At 38.1% G+C, this 20,605-nt stretch overlaps 1 protein-coding gene and 1 long non-coding RNA gene across 9 annotated transcripts in view; both read left to right on the top strand.

Moving 5' to 3' along the window:
* The window catches only part of LOC126918241 (zeta-sarcoglycan), a 215,068-nt gene extending 195,218 nt beyond the window's left edge, over window positions 1–19,850 (top strand). For all 8 annotated transcript variants that reach the window (XM_050725943.1, XM_050725941.1, XM_050725937.1 and 5 more), the window contains 3 exons: window positions 14,060–14,249; window positions 15,575–15,767; window positions 18,496–19,850. In XM_050725943.1, the coding sequence (XP_050581900.1) occupies window positions 14,060–14,249; window positions 15,575–15,767; window positions 18,496–18,847 (735 nt within the window). In that variant the 3' untranslated portion in view covers window positions 18,848–19,850. The remainder of the gene's footprint in view (window positions 1–14,059; window positions 14,250–15,574; window positions 15,768–18,495) is intronic.
* On the top strand, window positions 14,404–15,249 carry LOC126918271 (uncharacterized). Its single transcript, XR_007711288.1, has 2 exons — window positions 14,404–14,780; window positions 14,853–15,249. It is a non-coding gene; the product is annotated as an uncharacterized LOC126918271 (long non-coding RNA).
* Window positions 19,851–20,605: the final 755 nt, after the last annotated feature.

A 20,605-nucleotide genomic window follows, 5' to 3' on the forward strand; every position in this document is an offset into this window, starting at 1 on the left:
TGTCAATATTAATAAAAATGGAACTATCGCCTATGAAAATTTAATCATCGAATATCCAATATTTCATTCGCCATAAATATTCAAGAACACATCGAGCAGGCAGGATAATTGTTGATTGATTGAATCGCAAATCAATTACCCGGTTCGACATTTAGATATTTGCAGAAATGGTATCGAGCCAGGCAGCAGCTACGAATATTTTCTTCGACCCCGCATATTCTTCTTCCTTGGCTTTCCGGTAATCTAATAATTCGATGGTTCAACTTTATCGAGACTATCCTCGCTTTTGTATTCGACCCATCCGAACTTAACCCACTCCCCTCTACGTCCCACTGGCTCCGTTCACCCCAATTCAGTCGTAAAATTTCGTTCGCTTACATCGCGGATGTTCGCGTCGCTCGAGAAACAGAATTTAGTGCGCGAACTCCGTCGTAAAGTTGGCTCGGTAAGAAGGAAATTCATAACTAGCAACGCTTCCAATATCTCCGGTCGGATCGAAAGGTCTTACGAGATCTTCGATTACGAACAATATATAATATCACCTCGAAACGTTATGTTGGCTGGCACCGTATACAGATACTATATTGCCACTAACGGCTTTACGTATACAGGACGGTAGCGAAGCAAACGCTCCCATGCCTCTTCCGTAATATCGCTTACGAAATCGACCTCTATAACTCTCCTATATCCATATGGAGTTCACCTGTATACGGCTCCCTCTTATATTGCATCAGGGACACTACAGCCGCGTTACATTCGAGGGTCAAGGTGAATCCCGTGTCGCGATATACCGACGTATCCGCTCTCGAGCTCTTTCTTCCGTTGCTTCGTTACGTAATAAGTTGGTTATCCGAAGCTTTCTAACTATGGCTCTTATCGTAGCTGTATATTAATTTCTTAATATTGTAACTGCGGCACGTTTTCATATGTTTCTGTACAAAATCGCAGATGAAATTTATATATCGTATAAGCTGATTATCAGGGCACTTTTCGTGTAACGTAAAAGAAAATCAGAAAAAGTAGAGGGAAAGAAAATATTTCTGTTTATTACAGTAATTTATAATTTGCAAACAGCGTAGCCCGCCGAAATTAACAGATTGTGCGGAACGCGATTCTCGATGCTTTTCGCGGTTACACAGCTAAATTGGCGATATAGGTTTTCGGTTTTATGCTGTTTGAACTCAAACTTCTTTTTTCAACGGAATAATTAAAAAAAGAGACACAAATAGTTATAAAGACTTTTAACCCGTAGTAATTTGCACTTTAAAATTCGTAAAATATTATATGCAAGAGAGTTTCAAATAGCAAATGGAAACATGTAAAATACGAAAATTTAGAATTTTTCATAAAGTGTTGTAAACCCATAAAATGATTTCATTACATAATCAGCAACTCGTAACACGGTCCTTTTTCCCATATTTTTCCATCCAGTATCCAATTATACGCCGCGTAACCAGGCGACGAATCGATAAATGGGGGAGGGAAGGAGGTTAATAGCAAGGGTGCCGATAAAAATTCGAAAACAGTTTCCGCGGGCTAAATAAATGATGAAAATTTGTACGCGTTGGCTCGGAGAAATATGACCGTTACACGCTGGCCCGCCGGACAAAATTCTATCCGGTACGTGCAATAAAGTCGGATCCACTTTTACACGACCTCATATCTATTGATTTAATCAACGAAATAATAGCCATTGTATTCACCGGGAAATCGGTTGATGGTTTATAAAAATATAACCGGTTAACGTCCAAACAGAAGTCATCTTGATGAGTCTTTGTCCTGTCAAGAGATCGATATTCGAAATTCTCAAAAATTCATGAAATGAATTCTCACGGACGGAATACGTTATTGAAAATTTATCAACGAACGAATCATAGAAAGCGCAAATTCTCGTTTCTCTTCAGCTGTCGTGTACAAATTTCAAATATTCAAATTCGCACGAATTTTGCACAGGAGAGCGAAGCATAGAATGTTAACAACGAAGACTATCGACATAGAAGTTTTCGCGAAACGGATACTTCTAAAATTTTACATTTTACCGGTCGTTGACTCACGGTGGATGAATCTTGCATAAACTGTGGCCAACTTGTCGAACAACGAAACGTAACGACGAAGGACAACGGACAAAGCGGTCGATATTGATTCATTGGAAAAGTTGCCCTGCCGGCCAATAAATGCGTGAGAAATGGCCGGGTCACCCTGTATATACATTGCATATAAGCGGGTGCGTTAGTATTAAAGGATATCTATTACAGCGGCCAAGCTAGCAAGTGCAAGTACAGTATACCGGGCACGGCGCCATGAATTTTGAACGTACACCGGTACCATAGTTGTTGGCCAGTGAAACTGGATCGAACAACGGGCGGACGAGTTTATCGTTCCCAGGGATTTCAACCGCGGAGAAACGTACGATTTTTTCTTCCATTTTACGACGATCACCTTTCGTACCACCAACGTTTTCACCTCTGGTTTTCGATGATCCTAACAATATTTCGTGTGAATTTCCATGGTGGAGCGCGATCTCTTCTTTTGGTTGGAAATACATTTTATATTAAAAAAAAAAAAAAGGAAGGAGCAGATAAAAGGATATTATTGAGGATGAGAAATGTAGTTTCTATATTAAACTTGAAAGTATTGTTCAGATTAATCAAGTTATTTGTATTCAAACCATTTGACTTCAAACGGGTATATAATGAGAAGAAAAAGATTGCATATCTATGAAATGTTAACCTTGATTATGGTCTTCGTTATAATCATAAAAATGTTATGTACACAAAACATGACTAAACAGAAAATTTACAAAGAATTGATTTAGTCCAAGCAACCAATGTATTTCCGCAACACTGGAAAGAATACTACATTACCCAGTAACTGTGGTTCTTTTTGAGTCGAAGAATGGTCGGAAGAACTTCGCTTTTACCTTATTTGAAACTCAGCAAGTCAGGTACAACAACAAATTCAATTAGTGAAGTGCTTCAAATTACTGAAAGTCAAGCGACTTCACTTGGACATAATAAGTTTACGCTCGTGAAATATTTTGGAAAATATCATGGCAAAACAATATTTGTATGTAAATGGAATGTCTCGATTAAGTAGTACAGTTATCCGATAAAAAGGCGAATGCATTTTTTAATTAAGAGAGGAGATGATACCAAATTTCGAACTCGATGTTGGTAAGAAAGATTTTTCGTGTAATCCGAAAGCTTTTACAGAGCACGAAAAACAATTTGTGCCGTTGTTATCGAACGCAGAGTCTAGGATATTACACTGAAAAATGAAAAGGATATTCGTCGGTCTTCTTCTATTCCTATTAGTATCGTTGTGACTGCGTACATTAAAAGCGTCGCCATAGTGCGTCGTGAAACGCATCGCAAAAGAATTTATCAGCTTGGTCCGAAATAAAGTAATTACCGCTGCAGTGGTGTACTTACGCGTGATCAAAGGCAACGGGACGAGCGAAAAGTTGGGTTATTAAAAACTATAAACAACACGGTTTCCCGAGACAAAGTTTCAAAACCGTGGCCTGGCTGATGCGTGGTGTTCATTCACCAGTCTTTTCGCGCTTTTCCGCGTATTCGTGTCGCCTCGTTTACCACTCGTTCAAAGCCTACCATACTCCCTTCTCCTTCTATTTCTTCTATGCTCTCTCCTTTTTTTTGTATTTCTCGTTATTTTCTCCCTTCCTCTTTTTTTCACGTTGCCTCGTTTTTAATCCCTGCGACTACGCGCAAAACAAAACAAAAAGAAAATGCAGAAATAAAAGAGCTATTGAGGTGGGAAGATGAAGAAGGATAGAAGAAAGCAGAACGTCGTACGATACGTAGATAGAAAAACAGAGAGAGCAAGAGGGAGAAGAGTAACCGGGTCGCCGAAAGGTATCTCGCAGTGTCTTTCGCTGCATTGGATAGAGTAGTTCCCCTTCGAGGCAGAGATTAATTAGAGAACGAAGAATACAATAAATGATTATATCGAGGAAGAAGAAAGTGGCAAGGCCAGTGACGGAAACCGAAGGGGCCGAGACGAAGGGGAAAACGAGACACCTGGAAAAGGCTCGGAGTATTATAAAGGAGGATGCCAGGACCGAACGAGACTGTACCGACGTTAATGATGCCCTTGGGGCGTCCCGTCTCCTAGCATCTTCTTTGTAAATTATATAAAGAATTGTTCCTATTAATGCAAAAGATGTGTACGAAATATATATATATAATTATATTATACATGTATGCACTAGATATTTAATTATTAACTATACGTACATAGACGTAAAGATATAAATAGAAACGAAAAACGATGAGCCACGATATGCACGGTATAAGTTACCACTCTTCTCGTTATCTTAAGAAAATGATCTGCGCGAGGACCGCTCATTATAGAGCATCACCATTTCTTCGAGGTATCTCTCATCAGGTTATTGTCCGACCCGCGCACACACATTCACGGGCTGCCACATATACCATGCACAAAAGGGATCGAAGCATTAGATAGAACGAGTGTCAATGCTCGTTGAGTTTCACCCGGTAAATACCACGATTGAATTATCAGCGGATTAACAATTCATTCGCTGCCGGCGGTAATGATAATTACACCCATTTCGATCCGTTACATTCGGCAGCGAATCGATTCGAATATTAACCACGACGTGACCCGTTGGAAGTCGCCCGTCATTATTCTTTGATTCACGGACCAATGGTCTTTTTTCTCTTGATACTTTTAAAGCCGTCTTCTTATCGATTATCTTATTTGCAAAGCTTTCCGCTTAACGAGCGATATAATGGTGCATAATCATCGGAGAATGAATAGGATATAACATAATTAAAGGTAACTTGTGATGGATTTATATTACAAAGAAGGATTGTTAAATTATTATAAACAGAGGAGTGAGTTGCAAGGAGAACAGCATGCTCTAGTTTTCCATATGACCCAGTGAAGGAGTAAGAGGAACATTAAGTGTGCCGTGAGAGAGATTTGCACATAATTGATACAAGTCATCCATCTTCTCCAAATATCCATAGAATATGAAACAAATTGGCAGTTGACTGGAATATCTATCCAGTGCAGTATTGAAATAAATAAAAGAGCATAAATATAATAAATATCAATATAAAAATCACCTGTTCCCTCTGATCAAACGTTAGCTTCGTTTGCTGTCCACTTTTCAATAATCGCTTGATAACTACGCTAATACACTCTACAAATCCAGTATCGAGAAAGACTTTCTTTAGAGTGTCCGGAAAGTTTGTAGCATACGCACTGCTTCTTTCAACGACTTTTTGAAAAACTTTTCGACAAACTTTTCGACAATGAGTTTCTTTAAGTTTCTAAGAGATCCTAAAAAGATTCTTTAATAGCCAGAATAGATAGATAGGGTAATTATAATATATCCGCTAAATCAAATTAAACATTACTGTTAAGGCTCAACTTAAATTAAGCTATCTTTAATAGTTGCTTCAATTTCTTTTAATATCCGATTAATATCCTATTATTCTTTTAATATTAATGTTTTAAACATCCTTTTAAGAACAGAACGTAGCATTTCGTTTAATCGATCCATAAATTTCACCATGTTCTTTCATAGCCTCGTAACTCATCCCTCCATATCCATCGGAAAGCAATTGTTCGGACTAAATCTACAATTCCTCAAATTCCTCCTCCCCTGTCGTTACTTGACTCACCTATGCTTAACGCTGTTTCATACCTCTCCATCCAGAAAGCTTCACCGTCATCCCTCCGTTCTTCTTCTCCTCATCGCACAGCAACTAGAAACGAAACGAAAACGAAATGAAACGAGCTAATCCCGGTCGGCGATGTATCAACGCTGGCAGCGAACTGTATTGCCGCGTTTCAACTACGAAATCATACCGGACGTTGGTAAATCCTAGCCGGATAGCGAGACCATCCGCCATCAGTACACTCCGCGATTTAATCCTTGCGCCGTGCACAACGTAAAATAACATGAAATTGCAATGTCGCCACGACGATGTAACTGCAGGGGTGGGGGTGTGGTCTGGCTGGTCCTCGACGTTGAGGGGCGAGTGGTTCGCCACGTAGAGGGTGCTGACAGGACTACCAGTCGGATTACTCGCGGCAAAAGTTAGACGACTCCTGTCCAGCTCGGGATAATTACGTGAGGTGCATTAACGTGGTGTACGTACCACCTGCATATGTATAATTACGTGCGGTTTAAGCGCGTGTGCGGACAAGTGTACAAGGTGTTTCAGGAATATAGAACCGAACTTCATGATTACGCAGTACTCATCTAAAGATTGTTCACAGTTCTTCCATATTGCTTAAACGATAATTCTGCGAGGAAAGATGTCGAATCGCTTGTTGAAACTAACGAAAAGGAAAGTATTTGATCGCTTATCGTAGGAAACTTTCACGTTCGTATTGTGTGTGTTACGTAAAGCATTCTGCAATTCTGCTAGCATTATAATGACACACGATTGTCATGATTCTATTGGTAAAACCTGAAACCAGTGTGGAAATCTATATAGAAATTACAAGGTATTTATGGCAAATATATTTTTTAGTAAAAAATTTAATAAAAATTTGCAGCATAAATATCTATCTTTAAAGTTATTCAAGGATTTCCATATCCTTTTGTACAAAATTTCCACACGACTTCCGTATTTTTCTGTACTAAATGGCGGATGATTTTCATACTTTTCTGCACCAATGGACGAAATCTATATTTTGTATAGGTTTATCGTAAAGAAGCTCTTAATGCGATGCAAAGGACACGACGCGAGTGTAGCGTTGCCCGCCGAAATTAACAGAATAAGTAGACGATATTGTGGCGTCGCCAGCAACAGAAATGTTAAGATTCCTCCGCTTCTATTCACGGATACATACTTCTAAAGTTTTCCATCAACTTTCTGAAACTTCCTATAGGGGGAGGTATCGTATACGTAGGTGCTGTCGAGAGGAACGTGAAGGAAAGCATTTCTCCATCAGTCCTGCAGAGGGGTCAGTGCATTGCGTGTGCTCGAACACGTTCGTTTTGCATCTCACTTCAACATTTCGATTTCGGACTAATTCCAATGTTATGCCACATGTAGAGTGAACGAACGGAAATTTAAACAAGAACACAACGGAATTGTTTTATCGCAGTCGACTGTCTGCACGGAGAGATTCGATGAAATTTCTTCACGGTCAGGGGTCACGAGCTAACGAAAAGAATCCCAAGTACTCGCATGGGAAAATTAATTTCGCTCGCACACGGGTTCGTCGAAATTTGTATTTAGTCAAGATAAAACGTTGGTAATTTCTGAGGATGGGGATAGATTCTATTTTATGTTTTGTGAGGGAGGATTTGTTAAATGGAAAATAGATATTTAGTTAAATGGAAAAAAATTTATTTATTGTGCATTAGTGGATAGCACAGTGATTCGAGAAATATTTTGAGAACAATATCTTTCATAGTAAAATTGAATACCACTTCTCTTGTAATATCCTAAGAGAGGTATTGACACGAATTCGAATTAACAAGAAGTATATTATAGTGTCTGATCTACATTCATATTAACTTCACAATATGGAACTTAGTACACACAGCAGTATCTAGACGTAACCTGTGTACTTACTGTGTACGTACTGTGTTCTTGATAGTAGAAAAATATTAAAGGATCAAAGCTAAATAATCAAAGCTAAAGATGGAATAAAGCAAATATATGAATGCACATGAACAAGATTATGAAGAAAGCGCTAGAATACAATGTAACATTCTTTTTTTTTTTACGAAATAGAAGAACTGTTGTCGACAAATTCGTTGCCAATACGTTATCCGTTTAAGGCAAATCAATTTTTACTAACAATATTTTTCATACTGCGTACCAGTAATAAAAGATAGTGTCGACAATTCACGTGAACACTCTGTGCATGATAGATTCGCGAAGAACAAACATTTTGAACAAATAGAATAGCAGCAGAACGTTAATATTAGTTAAATAATACCGAAGGAAATTGATCGATGAGAATAAAATGGCCAGCGACTAAATTGGCAAAGCCGTGAAAATGGTGTTCGAAAGTCTGTAAATAACGCGCTTTGTATTAATTTATGGACGGCGAGCAGCCGTTCAGAGCGCGGCATTCCGAGGGCGTCGTTATGATGATATACACGTGCAAGGGGTGTTATTTGGATTTCATTACGTCCCGCTCGGGGCACTCCTCGTGAGCACTCGTCTTGTCCGATGGGAGCTCCTAAGAATCTGAAGCAGCTAGCCAGGGGGAAAATATTGGGTCAGTTCGTCGCATGATCTCTCAAATGATCTTACATTCGTAAATCGCTGAACAGACTGGTAAATATGAACAAAGAAAAGATCTACTACTCTTCTGATATTATTAGCTATGTTTATAACCTTTTTCGTTTTTTACTGAAAGTCGAGTGGTCATTTGATTTAATTCTTTTCAGTACGGCGACTTAATTTTTGCACCGTTTCTATTATATTTCACAGTTGGAGTAAATTAGCTAGACATTGTCCTACATTTGTCGTTATTAAAAATTCATTATATTTTATCAAATCATCGTATTCCGACTGCGAATAAAACGGAATATTCTAGATTTGTTCTGATTAAAAATTCATTATAGTTTGCAAAATCATAAAAACGTATTCCAGCAGAGCATATCTTAATTAATTATACTAATTAAAACGAAACTAGCCGATCGATATGCCGAAAAATTAAAATATGTGATTAAATTCATGTACTGGCAATTTTTAACTCATATTATTGTGATTTTTAGCCAAGTAATTATTATTAGACTGTAGAACCATCTTTTATCTTGAATTATTACTAACGGAAAATAAATTTTTTCTCATTTCCTTATAAAAAAAAAAGACGCAACGTATCAAAATTAGAATCGCTTTTACAGCAAATAAATTCATATATCTATCATTTAATTAATTGACATTAAACATTTTAAAGTACTTTAAGGCTTATAGGTAAGCAACGTTGAGCACAAACGACAAACTATTTGTATCAGTAGTTTCTTCACCGTCGTATCTAAAAAAATTAGAAGCATTTGTTTCAATTGATTAGTTGCTTTTAACCGAGAATATGATACGCGTACAATGCAAAATCACAAAAAATGGAGGATTTTATAATAATTGGAAACGCGGATAGCATCCGAGGAAAGAACGAAACGACTATCGCGATCGAGTCGATTTGATTTGATTTCATGCCGAAATCGAATCCAGCTAATTTCATCCCTCCCACCCACGGCTAGCGCGCAATGGACGAAAGTTGCGAACCGGGCTGATCGCGTGTCGCTAGATTAATTTTCGTAACTGTGATTATTGGATGGGTTTTCGGCCACAATTCGGGCCACATTGAGTCGAGATATTGTTGTTATCTGGATCGATTAATTGGACGAAAGTTGACTTTCCGCACATTATATTTCGTATGAGTAAAATTGTAATTACATTGCCCAGGGAAAACATCGAAGGTTTCGTGTCATTTTATATTTTATGATGTATTTGATTGCTCGGTTAATTTGTAACATTTTTTGAAATTTGTATGTTCTGTATATATAGAAATAAATGCGTATTGTATTGTATTCTGTATGGTATACATCCTATGTAATTTGAAAAGAGTTATTTATTATGTACATTTATAAAATATTACCTGGCAAACTTTGCTTTTAGTTGAACGACAAATGCGTTAATTAAAGAGAAAAATCTGGTATCACCGATAAAAAGAGTTTTCCGATATGAAAGAAGACTTTATGATTTCAGTAAAAAACAAATAAAAGATTTATCCCACTTCGTATTATGTATTTTTACGAAATAGTTTTTTCATAACAAAAAGAAGAAATCACAGGAAAAGTAAATGAATAGGCAAAAAGTTATCGAAAGGAACTGTGCAAGTATCATTTAATAATATGCTACTTCTACAAAGATATAACGCTTTCGTTGCAAAATTTTCGAATTAAATCATGCCTTTTTATATACATAATATCGAACTAAAACGTAGTTGTTATACATTAGTGTATACACGTTGTATGTCACGTGATAACATCGAAGGATCGTCATTAATTTTGCATTTTGTAATATAAACGACTGCTCTTTGATATAACTATGGGACGAGCACGCTTTGAGTGAAAGTTTAAGAACAAACGCGTATAATTTCGTGATAGCTTTCATCTACAAAGTGGAAGATAAAACGCGTAAACATGTGAGAATGCAGATACATAAAAATATAGATACAGAGAAAATACTTAACATCGGAACAAGGCGCATTCTAACACATTCAAAAAGAAAGCATTTAATCCTTCAAACAAGTGAGATCAACTCTCAGTCGTTATTACGTTGCAAATTTTAAGAGTATTCTGCATAAATACGTGGAATTTCTTATTGCATAAAATTATCTCGTTATCATGTTCCTTGCTATACGTTTTTAAGCCAGTCTTTCCTTAACCGATGTAGAGTTACAGCGATATATTATTTAAAAACTCGTGATCTGTACCTACCTCAGCCAGTAGATGTAACTAGGTGGAAATTTTGATAGTTACATAGATAGGAGTACAAGTTCGAGCTGTCAAGAGCTCACGTTTTAAATAAAACATTCCGAAACATCGAATTTAGTCGAAACTAGTGTGGGAAACGCAAATAGAAACGAGATTCGTAATCCATGCTCCCAATGATAGCGTAGATGTCAAGAGTCTCTCTTTAGAGGGCGACCGAAATATCTGTTCTACTACTGATAAATTCACTTTTATTTCAAAATCGAATGTTCGTATTATCTTGTCATTTTATTCACCTAAAAATAATACGAGATTGATATCCTTAAATCATTGGCAAATGAACCATTTTTCGTCTACTTAAAAAACAAGAATTATTTTTCGTAGATTTAAATAAGCAATGCCATATTATATGCGAGCCCTTGTTATCGAATTAGAATCGCACAAGTGAGAAGGTTTTATACGTAAAGTAATGTAATGTACAAAAATGAGTATATAAACGATCTAAATAGTCTACAGACATATTCACTATCGCTCAAGTAGAATAAGTTGTCCGACTACAAGAATACAGGAATACTTCTTCGATGAAAGAAACTCTGTCAATTAACTTCTGATAATAAATTAATTGCTATTTGTACATCGTCATCTATATATTTTAACAGCAATTCGAGTAACCGAATAAATCTTATCATTTACGAAATAGCTTTATAAATAGAAGAATGACATTATTCTGTGTGATCCTAATTCGACGATCAAATGACGCAAATAGAAAGTAAGACACTTTGAGGTAACAGTCGATCAAAAATTCGTAGCGTCTTGATCCGAATGGCAGGATAGGCAGTGAAAAGTTCAACGACGTCTGTCCTTTAACTTTCCAGCGATCCAACGATTCGGTTGGTTCGCCTTTTCAGCGTACGACGATTCTAAAAGGCAGCCACCGCTATGGCCCTCTCGACGCCATTGGGGTTTACGGTTACGGTTAAGTACAGAGCAAAGAGATCGTATCGTTTTCCGAACGATTTGGCTAATCGAGTGGCGCCACGATGGAGAAGGAGCGCACCAGGCCACGGCCGCAGCTATGCGTATATGCGCATTCGGCAGTACGCTGCCGCCGCTGCTCTCGACTTCCGGCTGCGGGAATTTAAACGAAGATCGAGCTTAGAACTGCCGAGAACCGGGAACGCGGCCCTCTTCTTCTAATAACGACCACGATCTTTTTAATTTGCCACGCTGTTGAGAGTTAATTCGAGTTTCGTCTTAGTAAAAGAGAATTAGATTGAAACACGCAAATTTTCAAACATAACGAACGTCAATTTTCTCACTATTATGTCTGAGAATAATATTCGTGTATTAGTAATTCGTTCTACAAGCGAATATTGTTCTCTGGTTTTCTTCTTTTGTTTCTTTTTAATTGAAGCAGCGTGCAAATATAAAACGAGAGCAACGAAAGAGTCAGCTTGTGGGGATCATTTTTTAAAAGACGAGACGAAGAATTAATTATTGGATGGCGAAGGTTGTTTCTGCTTTTGTGGTTGAGGAAATTCGCTTCATGGACGAAAGAAGAAAAAAGAGTTAACGGGTACCGACCGCTAGAAATTAGCTGCGAAAATTAACGCCGAGTTCTTCCGCTGGCCCGAAGTGAAATTTTTTGAGGAAAGGGTCCAAGAATTACCTGAGAGGTAGAACACGCTCGTATAAAGTAACGATCGCACGAAATTAGCCTTAAAACCAACGTTACTGCTCGCCGGATATTTTTAGAATGTTACGCTGGATTTTAATATCGTTCATGGGCCAAATGAATTCGAATATTAATTACGTTTTCTTTCCGTTTTAAAATTGAGGAGTTGAAATGGCAAATGATGTATTTAAGTGTAAAAAGATGATTTTGTTAATGTGAAAATTAATTCTCCTTCTAAATATCTATTCTAAATATATATATAATCAGAGCTAAAAATTCAAATGTCATTACATGTTCAAATTGGCGAAAACGATTTCAATTTCTATTGAAAATCTTCAACGGCTTAAACCGTTACTATTTCGATTCCTCGGTTAACATTTCTAATTCATCTTCACTCAGCTACTATATTTACTATACCACTTATACTTACTATACCACTATACTTACTATAGCACTCACATTAATGCTAAATCATTTAAGCGCTTATACCATTCTTATTTAACCACAATTAAGACCATCACCTTTTGGCCGAATTCACGAATATCGATGAAACTTAATCGACTACCGGGTAATTCGATCGCCCGTGTTCCCTGAAACGCATTTTGTAGCCAGAAAATCCCAAAGCCACGATTATTCGGCGAGACTTTGGAGCAGCTGGGTCGAGTTTACTGGCGTTTACCCAACTAGTAGCCGCATTTCGTAGTGATCGGTCGCTATAATAAGTGGAAACTGCGGAACAGGCTAGCGCGTGGTGATTGCTTCCAATCGAGTGGCTAATCATCGGAAACCAATGTAGAGACGACGATCTAGATATATGTACTATATAAGCTAGAACGTAAAACGATGGAAAGGGGTGGAGCGAATTTTTCGTGGCTGGCGTTTCAAGTTTGAGAGCAATCTCTCTCCTCTCTTCTGTCTTCTCTCGAGAAGACGACAAGATGCCCATGTCTAGACGCTTCGAACGCAATTACCGCGAACGTTCCTCTCACGATCGACGTAAAAATGAATCGTCGATCAGGATGGACGGGTCCCTGAACATGCTCTTGGAAAAACGATAAACAAAAGAAGTTTATAGACACGCGCGCGTTCGATCTCCTAGCGCAATTAATGTAACGGGAAATTGAATGTCTTTCGTGAAAATTACGTGAAGATGCAGGAAGAACGAGACGACGATGAAGAACGTATATCCTGGAGTAAACGGAAGAATATCCGAAGTTTATGAGACGAATACGAAACAGGAAATACATATACGCAATGTGTCCGCTTTATAGTACGTTCGCCGGTTCGTCATGTGGCAGTTTCTCCTCTTAAGCCACGAGCGAGCAAGCAAGCTCGATATTTCGCTCGATACCCTCGACAATACGGTACAAGCTAACGCGACACCCCCGAGTTAGTGGTCGAAATAAAATTCTGCCCTCGCCACTGTTCCAATATTATGCGAGAAATATTTCAAACGAGTCCCTGGCTTCACAATGGTTAGAGCAGGAGGGTTGTGGTGGTGGCTCGTAGTAGTGAGGCCTCGTAGCTCATCATCGCATTTATTATTCAACCGTCTGAAACGGCAATAATGTCGGCCCGATGGTATTTAATTTTCGTGCTGTTGAATCATGGCGTGAGACTATATCAAAATATATATCTGCCGACCGTTATGGATCCATAGAAATGTGAAAAAAAAAAATAAGAAAAAATAGGGACGAGAAAAGATAGAAGAAGAGAGAGGGAAAGATGAAAGAAGGAAATGGAGGAAGGACGAGAGAGAAGAAAGGAAACGGAAGCGCAGTTAGAATCGGGTGAGGCAAGCGAATTTTAACATAGGAGGCCTACGGCTTCTATATTCCTTCGACGATCGTGAACGGCCGACCCAGAAAGAACCCCACGACAGAGAGGCTCGTTTATTTCCTGACAGTCATTTCCTCTTCTTTCAGGAGGGAATCGGCTCCCTGAAGGTAGTGCCCGGAGGGGTCGAGCTTAGAGGTCAGGCCGCCGTATTGGATGCTCTGGTGGCCTCCAGCCTGAGATCCAGACGAGGAAAGAATCTGGTGCTCGAGTCCTGGAGCAACTTCACCGCTTCCGCCAGGTCGCACGATGGCCGATTGCTCGCCCGGTTCACCGTTGGTAAGAATATAGTTGACAAAATATTTTGTTGAATGATTTTATTCGACGTTCTTGTTGAACCTTTTCATTGAATTTTTTCGTTGCATAGTTTCAATTCGTCAACGAGCCAATTTGTCTCTCCATCACATTTCGACGAATGATTGTTAAAGTATTAACCAACGAAATATTGGATTACAGTTTCGATCGGTGGAAACGAACTATTGATACAGATATTCGATTTGCAATCGCTTGTTTCATTGTATTTGAATGTAATTCGACGTTGTTGGTCGATTCGTAATCGATAGAGAGGAACGAGTCGATTTAAAATTGCGGTCAGAGTTAATTTAAATCGTGAAATGTTTGAAACGGAAGAGTAATTCATGATTAGTATTTAATCGGAATGTTAAATGTATAGATCGCGAAATTAAACGTTCTCTCCGAGCCTTGAAATTGTAACAAAGAATCTTCAGAACTCTTTGAAGAGACAGGACGTGAATATCCTGTGGAAAAATGGGATTATTCGGATTTTCAAAGGATTTATAGGATCGCGCGGTAATTGTCCTCAAAATCCTGTCCCCTTTCAAGATGAATGAATATTTAGTTTTATTTCATTCTTCCTTGCAGAATTTTTTTAATGCCACCGGATATGTTCGCCTTGCGTCCATTCGAGAAACAAAAGGAACGGATATCGATAACAACGGGAACAGGAATGAGATGTACCCGTTAATGGACACGAACGTTTGCACATCGGTTTTACTGCTATGGAATTAAATCGCGTGACAATCGTCACGTCGAAGGCATCGGTGCACTGTATTAATGTCGATGACGATCGGAATTTCAAACATTCCCGTGCATAGAAACAAAATTGAGATAACAAAATTCATTTAATTTTCCCAAAGGAATACGAAAGATATATATCTTTCATCTAACATACAAAGTCCTCGAGAAATCCTTATTCAATTACGTATTCTCTTTTCAGGTGTTTAAACGTTTAAATGAATACGTCAGTGCTTGTATTCGGTCGGTGAAACAAAACGGTTCGAAGTAATTCCTCGTTCTTTGCAGCATAACGATTTAAATCTACGCGTGAATTCAGGGCACGTACAATAAATATGTAAACGAAGATTCGTTACATATTACTAACGGATACCATGGCAAACTTAAACTCCATTATCCCTTTTAAACATTCAGCGAAACGTGATTCCTGGATCTCTGGTTCGATTTCTAACGAGCTCGTTGTCCCGTTGAAGAAGTTTCCACTTCTTCGTTTCTCTTTTTATACCTCTCGTTCCCTTTTATTGTGAAACGGGAAATGGCAGATGACTGTCTTTTTGTCCACTTTACAGGCGAGGATCGCGTGGACTGCGTGTCGAGAGGTTTCCGGATAACCGACCCTCGAGGAGGAGTTCTCTTCTCAGCAGATAGGGAGCAGGTGGTGGTGGGGGCAGAAATGTTGAGGGTGACTGGCGACGGGGGTGCTGTTTTCCAGGGCAGTGTTCAAACGCCTCTGGTCAGAGGGGAATCTGGTCGTGGTCTCAGGTAATCATAAAACGGAAATTGCAATAAGCGAATATACTTCGCTTGTGTGCATAAATATTCTAGAAAAAATTTATGATCGGTTCTCATCCATACTTTGCTTTCCTAATTTAATTTGTGATTTAATATAAAATTTACACAACGATAGAGAGTCACTATACTAGAAGGATAAATAGTTCAATTCCTACGTTCTTTTATTTTACAGATAATAAAATAGTCAAGACATATATATTTATCGTAATGTGTCAAACGTCTGTTAAGATAAGGGACATATGAGAGTTAAATAGCTTGATAGACGTATAGAAATCTAAGAAATACCACGGACATATTTAACATTCTCCTTTAAAATCGTCGCGGTAATATTTAATTGTAATTATATTTGTAGAAAGTTTCATCTCGAAAATTTTCACTGCCAGTTCAATATAAATCGTTGATCATTTTTGAGGTTAATTTTGGCTATTGTAAAATTAAGTCACAACTTGAAACTTATGTTAGGGAACACTAGATATAATGGATAAAAGATCTGAGATATAAAAGAACGTATTCAATAATTTCAAAATAAAAGAGATTTTTGATTAAAGACTTCTCGAATCTCCAACAAAGCAATTTACAATTGCTGCACTAAAGTAAATGACTGAGATAATTTCTCGCGGATAGTCTTGTCCCATATTTATTTCGGGGATATCTAAGAGTGGTTTCGATCCGGTTCAACAAACTCAGCGTAACATTTTGGGTCGACTTTCTACATCTCTTCGATAATCATCCTGGATGCTGGATTCTAGACACAAATAGCGTTTCGATATTCCAACCAACTTTTCTTGTAGTCCCCTGACTATAAATAATCATACCGAATTGCATTCAATAGGACGCATACTCCCGTGGGATTAAACTTCGTGGTAACATGTTAAATATATGGCGTCGGTCAAACGAGAGGGCAGCAATTCTGTCTGGAATCGTGTAATTGATGGGAAGATTCATTGACAAAGATTGCGTACCTTACTCTCATTGAGTATTTAATCGTTTCGTGTACAATACGATCGAACTTGTTGCCAACGCTCAGCTGCGACCAATGAGAACTAAATCCGCGATGAAAAACTGTTACGTATTCAAACGGCCGTGTATTTTCCATTCATTTAAATCTTTATTTATTCATATAAAAATGAATAGGACCCCTGCATACTTTTTTAATTCTTAAAAGCTATTGTTAAAAGAAATTGCGTTAATATTGGTAAACTTGGTTACTCTAGTACATTTTATTTTATTTTAGAAAGCAATAACGTCAAACAAATGCAATAAAACATTTTATTATTTGCACAACATTAAATGAAAAACGAGATAAGTTAATTCCTGCATTTTATTAGTTACGAACAATATCGAATTGATAATACTACATGGCAATAATATTAAGGATGATATACTCGTAGTTAAATAATAATTCACAGCAGAAGAAGATACCGGAGAACTTTAACCTTTCAACTAGGTTAATATCATCTTCAAGTATATGGTTCGCAGAAACTACAAAGATATTTTAAAGAAACGTTCCCACAGTCGTGACACAAATTCTGCTCCGAATCTTCAATCTTCTTTCTGCTTCAACGTTGGGAATCTTCAAAATATTGCCTTTAAATCTTGTCTTTAAATCTGCATTATATCATATTCAATTGATTTAACAGAGCTCCAAATATTCAGTAGCCACATCGATTTCTCGATTCATTGAACCACTTGGCGGCTAAATGTCAACGACGACGTTTCGTTTTGAAACGCGGATAGTAGAAGAAGATGGCGTATTATGAGATGGGAAATTGCGATGGTTTGAAAGAACGAAGCGGATGGCGCACTGATACCGCGATTATTGATAGTGTCGGACAATTTACAGACGGATTTACGATTACAATAAAACTTTGCTCGCGCGGAAAATTATATTCATAGGATTGGATTTATGCCAGATATGAAATACCGAGGATTCGAACGAACGAGATACTTCGACTGCAAGCAATAGGTCGTCGGCGATGACGAGGGATGCAGGGGATGCAAGGGAGAAGGCAGTATTGGAAGAAAGGCACGGTCGAAGACCCTGCTTTACCACTTCTTAGAAAGAAGGATCGATTATTGCGAGTCTGACGTTGCAGTCGACTAGTTGCCATATTATTTTGTCGCGCGATATTACAAGTTTTCAATCGCATTTAGCTTCTGCAATATGCTACTGTATTTCCTACCTGAGATTCTATCGCTCTCTCTCTATATATATTAATTCCATTTCTTTGTGTTCTATATTTGTAGCAAGCAAGATTCAAAGCAACCTTCTTTTCCTTTAATTTAGTTGGTAATTTACAAAAAGGATAAAATTAGACGATAGCATGGAATCGTTAAATTGAAACTTTGGACAAACAACATTTCATATTCGTCGACCAACATTTTTATTCGTTTAAGGGTGCATTGAAGAAATCTGATTAACAGACGTCAATTTCATATTACTAATACAAATAGTGGTAGAAAATGGTATATTAATAATAGAAAGAGTAAAATATTGAATAGAAATTATAATGGAATTTGAAGATGAAGTATCAATTAATAACATAGCGTAATTAATAACATAACATAGCGACTCAATGTTATAGCACCTTTAAACATGCAATGCGAATAGCGCAATTTCACGCGTCATTCCAACGGTCAACTTACATGTCAATAATAAATAATTGTATGCAATTATTGACAAATTCTCTGTCAACAGACTGGAGTCAGCAACTAGATCCCTGAAGATCAGCGCTCCCCAGCGAGTGGTCATTGAATCCTGGGCGAACGAGATCTCAGCCTCCTGTTTGACGGATCTGAAACTTCAAAGCGTACACGGCGGCATCAAATTGGACGCGAAGACTCTCTTCATGAAAGGCTTGAAGACAGCCAGTCCTAACCAAGCACACTCTTCGAGAGAACAGCAGCAGCAACAGCAGCACTCCAGCAGGACGTCCTCTCACCAAAGTCAGAGAGACACGACCATTTATCAGTTATGTGCCTGTGCTAACGGCAAACTTTTTTTGGCTAGGTCCGAAGGGACGTGTCAAGCGGACAAATCGATTTGCTAATACTAAACGATTAAGCTAGACGCGACTCGATGTTTGAAAAAATCTAAATAAAAGATCCTCGCAATGGAGAAGACACCGATCCTACGATAAAACGCGATGTAATCAGATTGACGAGCGGAACGAGCAGATGGTGATCGAAATTTGTCGCGCGGAAGTTGTAGAAATTGATGGGGGTTGCGGTGCATGGTAGTCGAAGTCCCGAGATCGCCCGAGGCCTTTCGCTTTTCGCTGATGTTTCCGCTCTAGAACGACGCGTGAACGCTGGTTCCCATCGTTTAGGTCCGCGTTTCGCTGTTTTATCCCGCTGGATCCTATGGACAAAGCGTTGGCGCCTCGCGAAAGATGAAAAGGGAAAAACAAATGAACACTGTTAGAAACCGTGTTTCCAATGGCGGTGCTAATTCCCGATCTGTGGATCGACAAACAGCGAAGCTACTACGAAATGAATGTATATCTTGTATATTAACGAAATGGATTATCGGTAGTCAGCGGCTGGTAATCGAATCGTCATCTCGTTCCTGTCTGTCTCTGCCCTGTCGTTAGGTCGAATCATTTTCCCCCGCCCAATTCTCCCTTGCTGGTTTTTTTTTGCGCAAAATATCGTTCATGTGACCAGTCGATAGGCAACGATTTGCAGTTCCTTTGAACCTTATCGAACGAAAGTTTAAAAAGAAGAGAATGAGAGAGAGAGATGGAAATGCATATGAGAAAGAAAGAGAAAGACGTATGAAGAGATATATCTTGCCGTGTTAAAACTATCGTTTCTAGAGTGTGCGCAAAAATCTGTGTGTTTTCGCCCGGTTCCGGATACGCCGATTAGAGTGACACGTCGCATTAGAGGAACCTTTATTTTGGAGCGTGTTTTGCGATTAAAGGGAGAAGCAAGTGTAGTTCACTGTAAAAGGATCTGATTGTGTGATCCAGCTTGCACGCTGTACATCGGCCATGTCCATCTATTTATGTATGTGGCAATAAAGTGGTTATTGTTACTATTATTATTAAACATGATGAAGCATTTTTTCTCGCCCTCAAGGAGCGACCTCAGTACTTCGTTTTATGCGGCAACAGGTACGTAGAATTTTATTCTCTGTCCTTCGAAATGAAAAATTTTTTTAATTGAATTCGACTATTGCCTTAGGTAAAAGTATTCAAAGTTTGCAGTGAGACACATTTTCTCCATAATCTTTCCTCTAAATATTCGGATCTACGCTTGAAAACGATAAATTCATATATATAATAATAATTGATCATCTCCTAGAAATATCTTTATCGCCATTTCATTGGAACCTGCAGACTGCCGGAATATCATCACTTTTTTAGAATATACGATCTTCTATATCGAATCTAAGTATAATTTAGAGCAGAAGTAAGTAAATAAATGATATCTTGAAGTTATAAGCTAACCTCGCCAACATTTTTCCTTTCAATATTTAAGTCAATGCTTAAAAAAAATGAAACTCAATATTATCTAATAAACCAATATCATATTCCATTCTCTTTAGCGCAATCCTATAAATATCGTTGATAATTTAATACTGTGTCAAAGTATTACAATATCCTGTCTCTCTTTTCCAACATATAATCCACTTAGATTGTCCGATCTAAACATGGTAAATAACATTACAAGATGACATTGCGTCTGACAACCTTTGTCTTCAAAATCCAGGTCGATGCTTAAAAATAACCGAACCTAATTCTTAAAGAACCAGTTTATCATCCAAAGAAAAAAAAAAAGAATTCCTGCGCTTCTATCCAATA

This window comes from Bombus affinis, chromosome 7 (assembly GCF_024516045.1).
Source record: "Bombus affinis isolate iyBomAffi1 chromosome 7, iyBomAffi1.2, whole genome shotgun sequence".
NCBI classification, from domain to species: Eukaryota; Metazoa; Arthropoda; class Insecta; order Hymenoptera; family Apidae; genus Bombus; species Bombus affinis.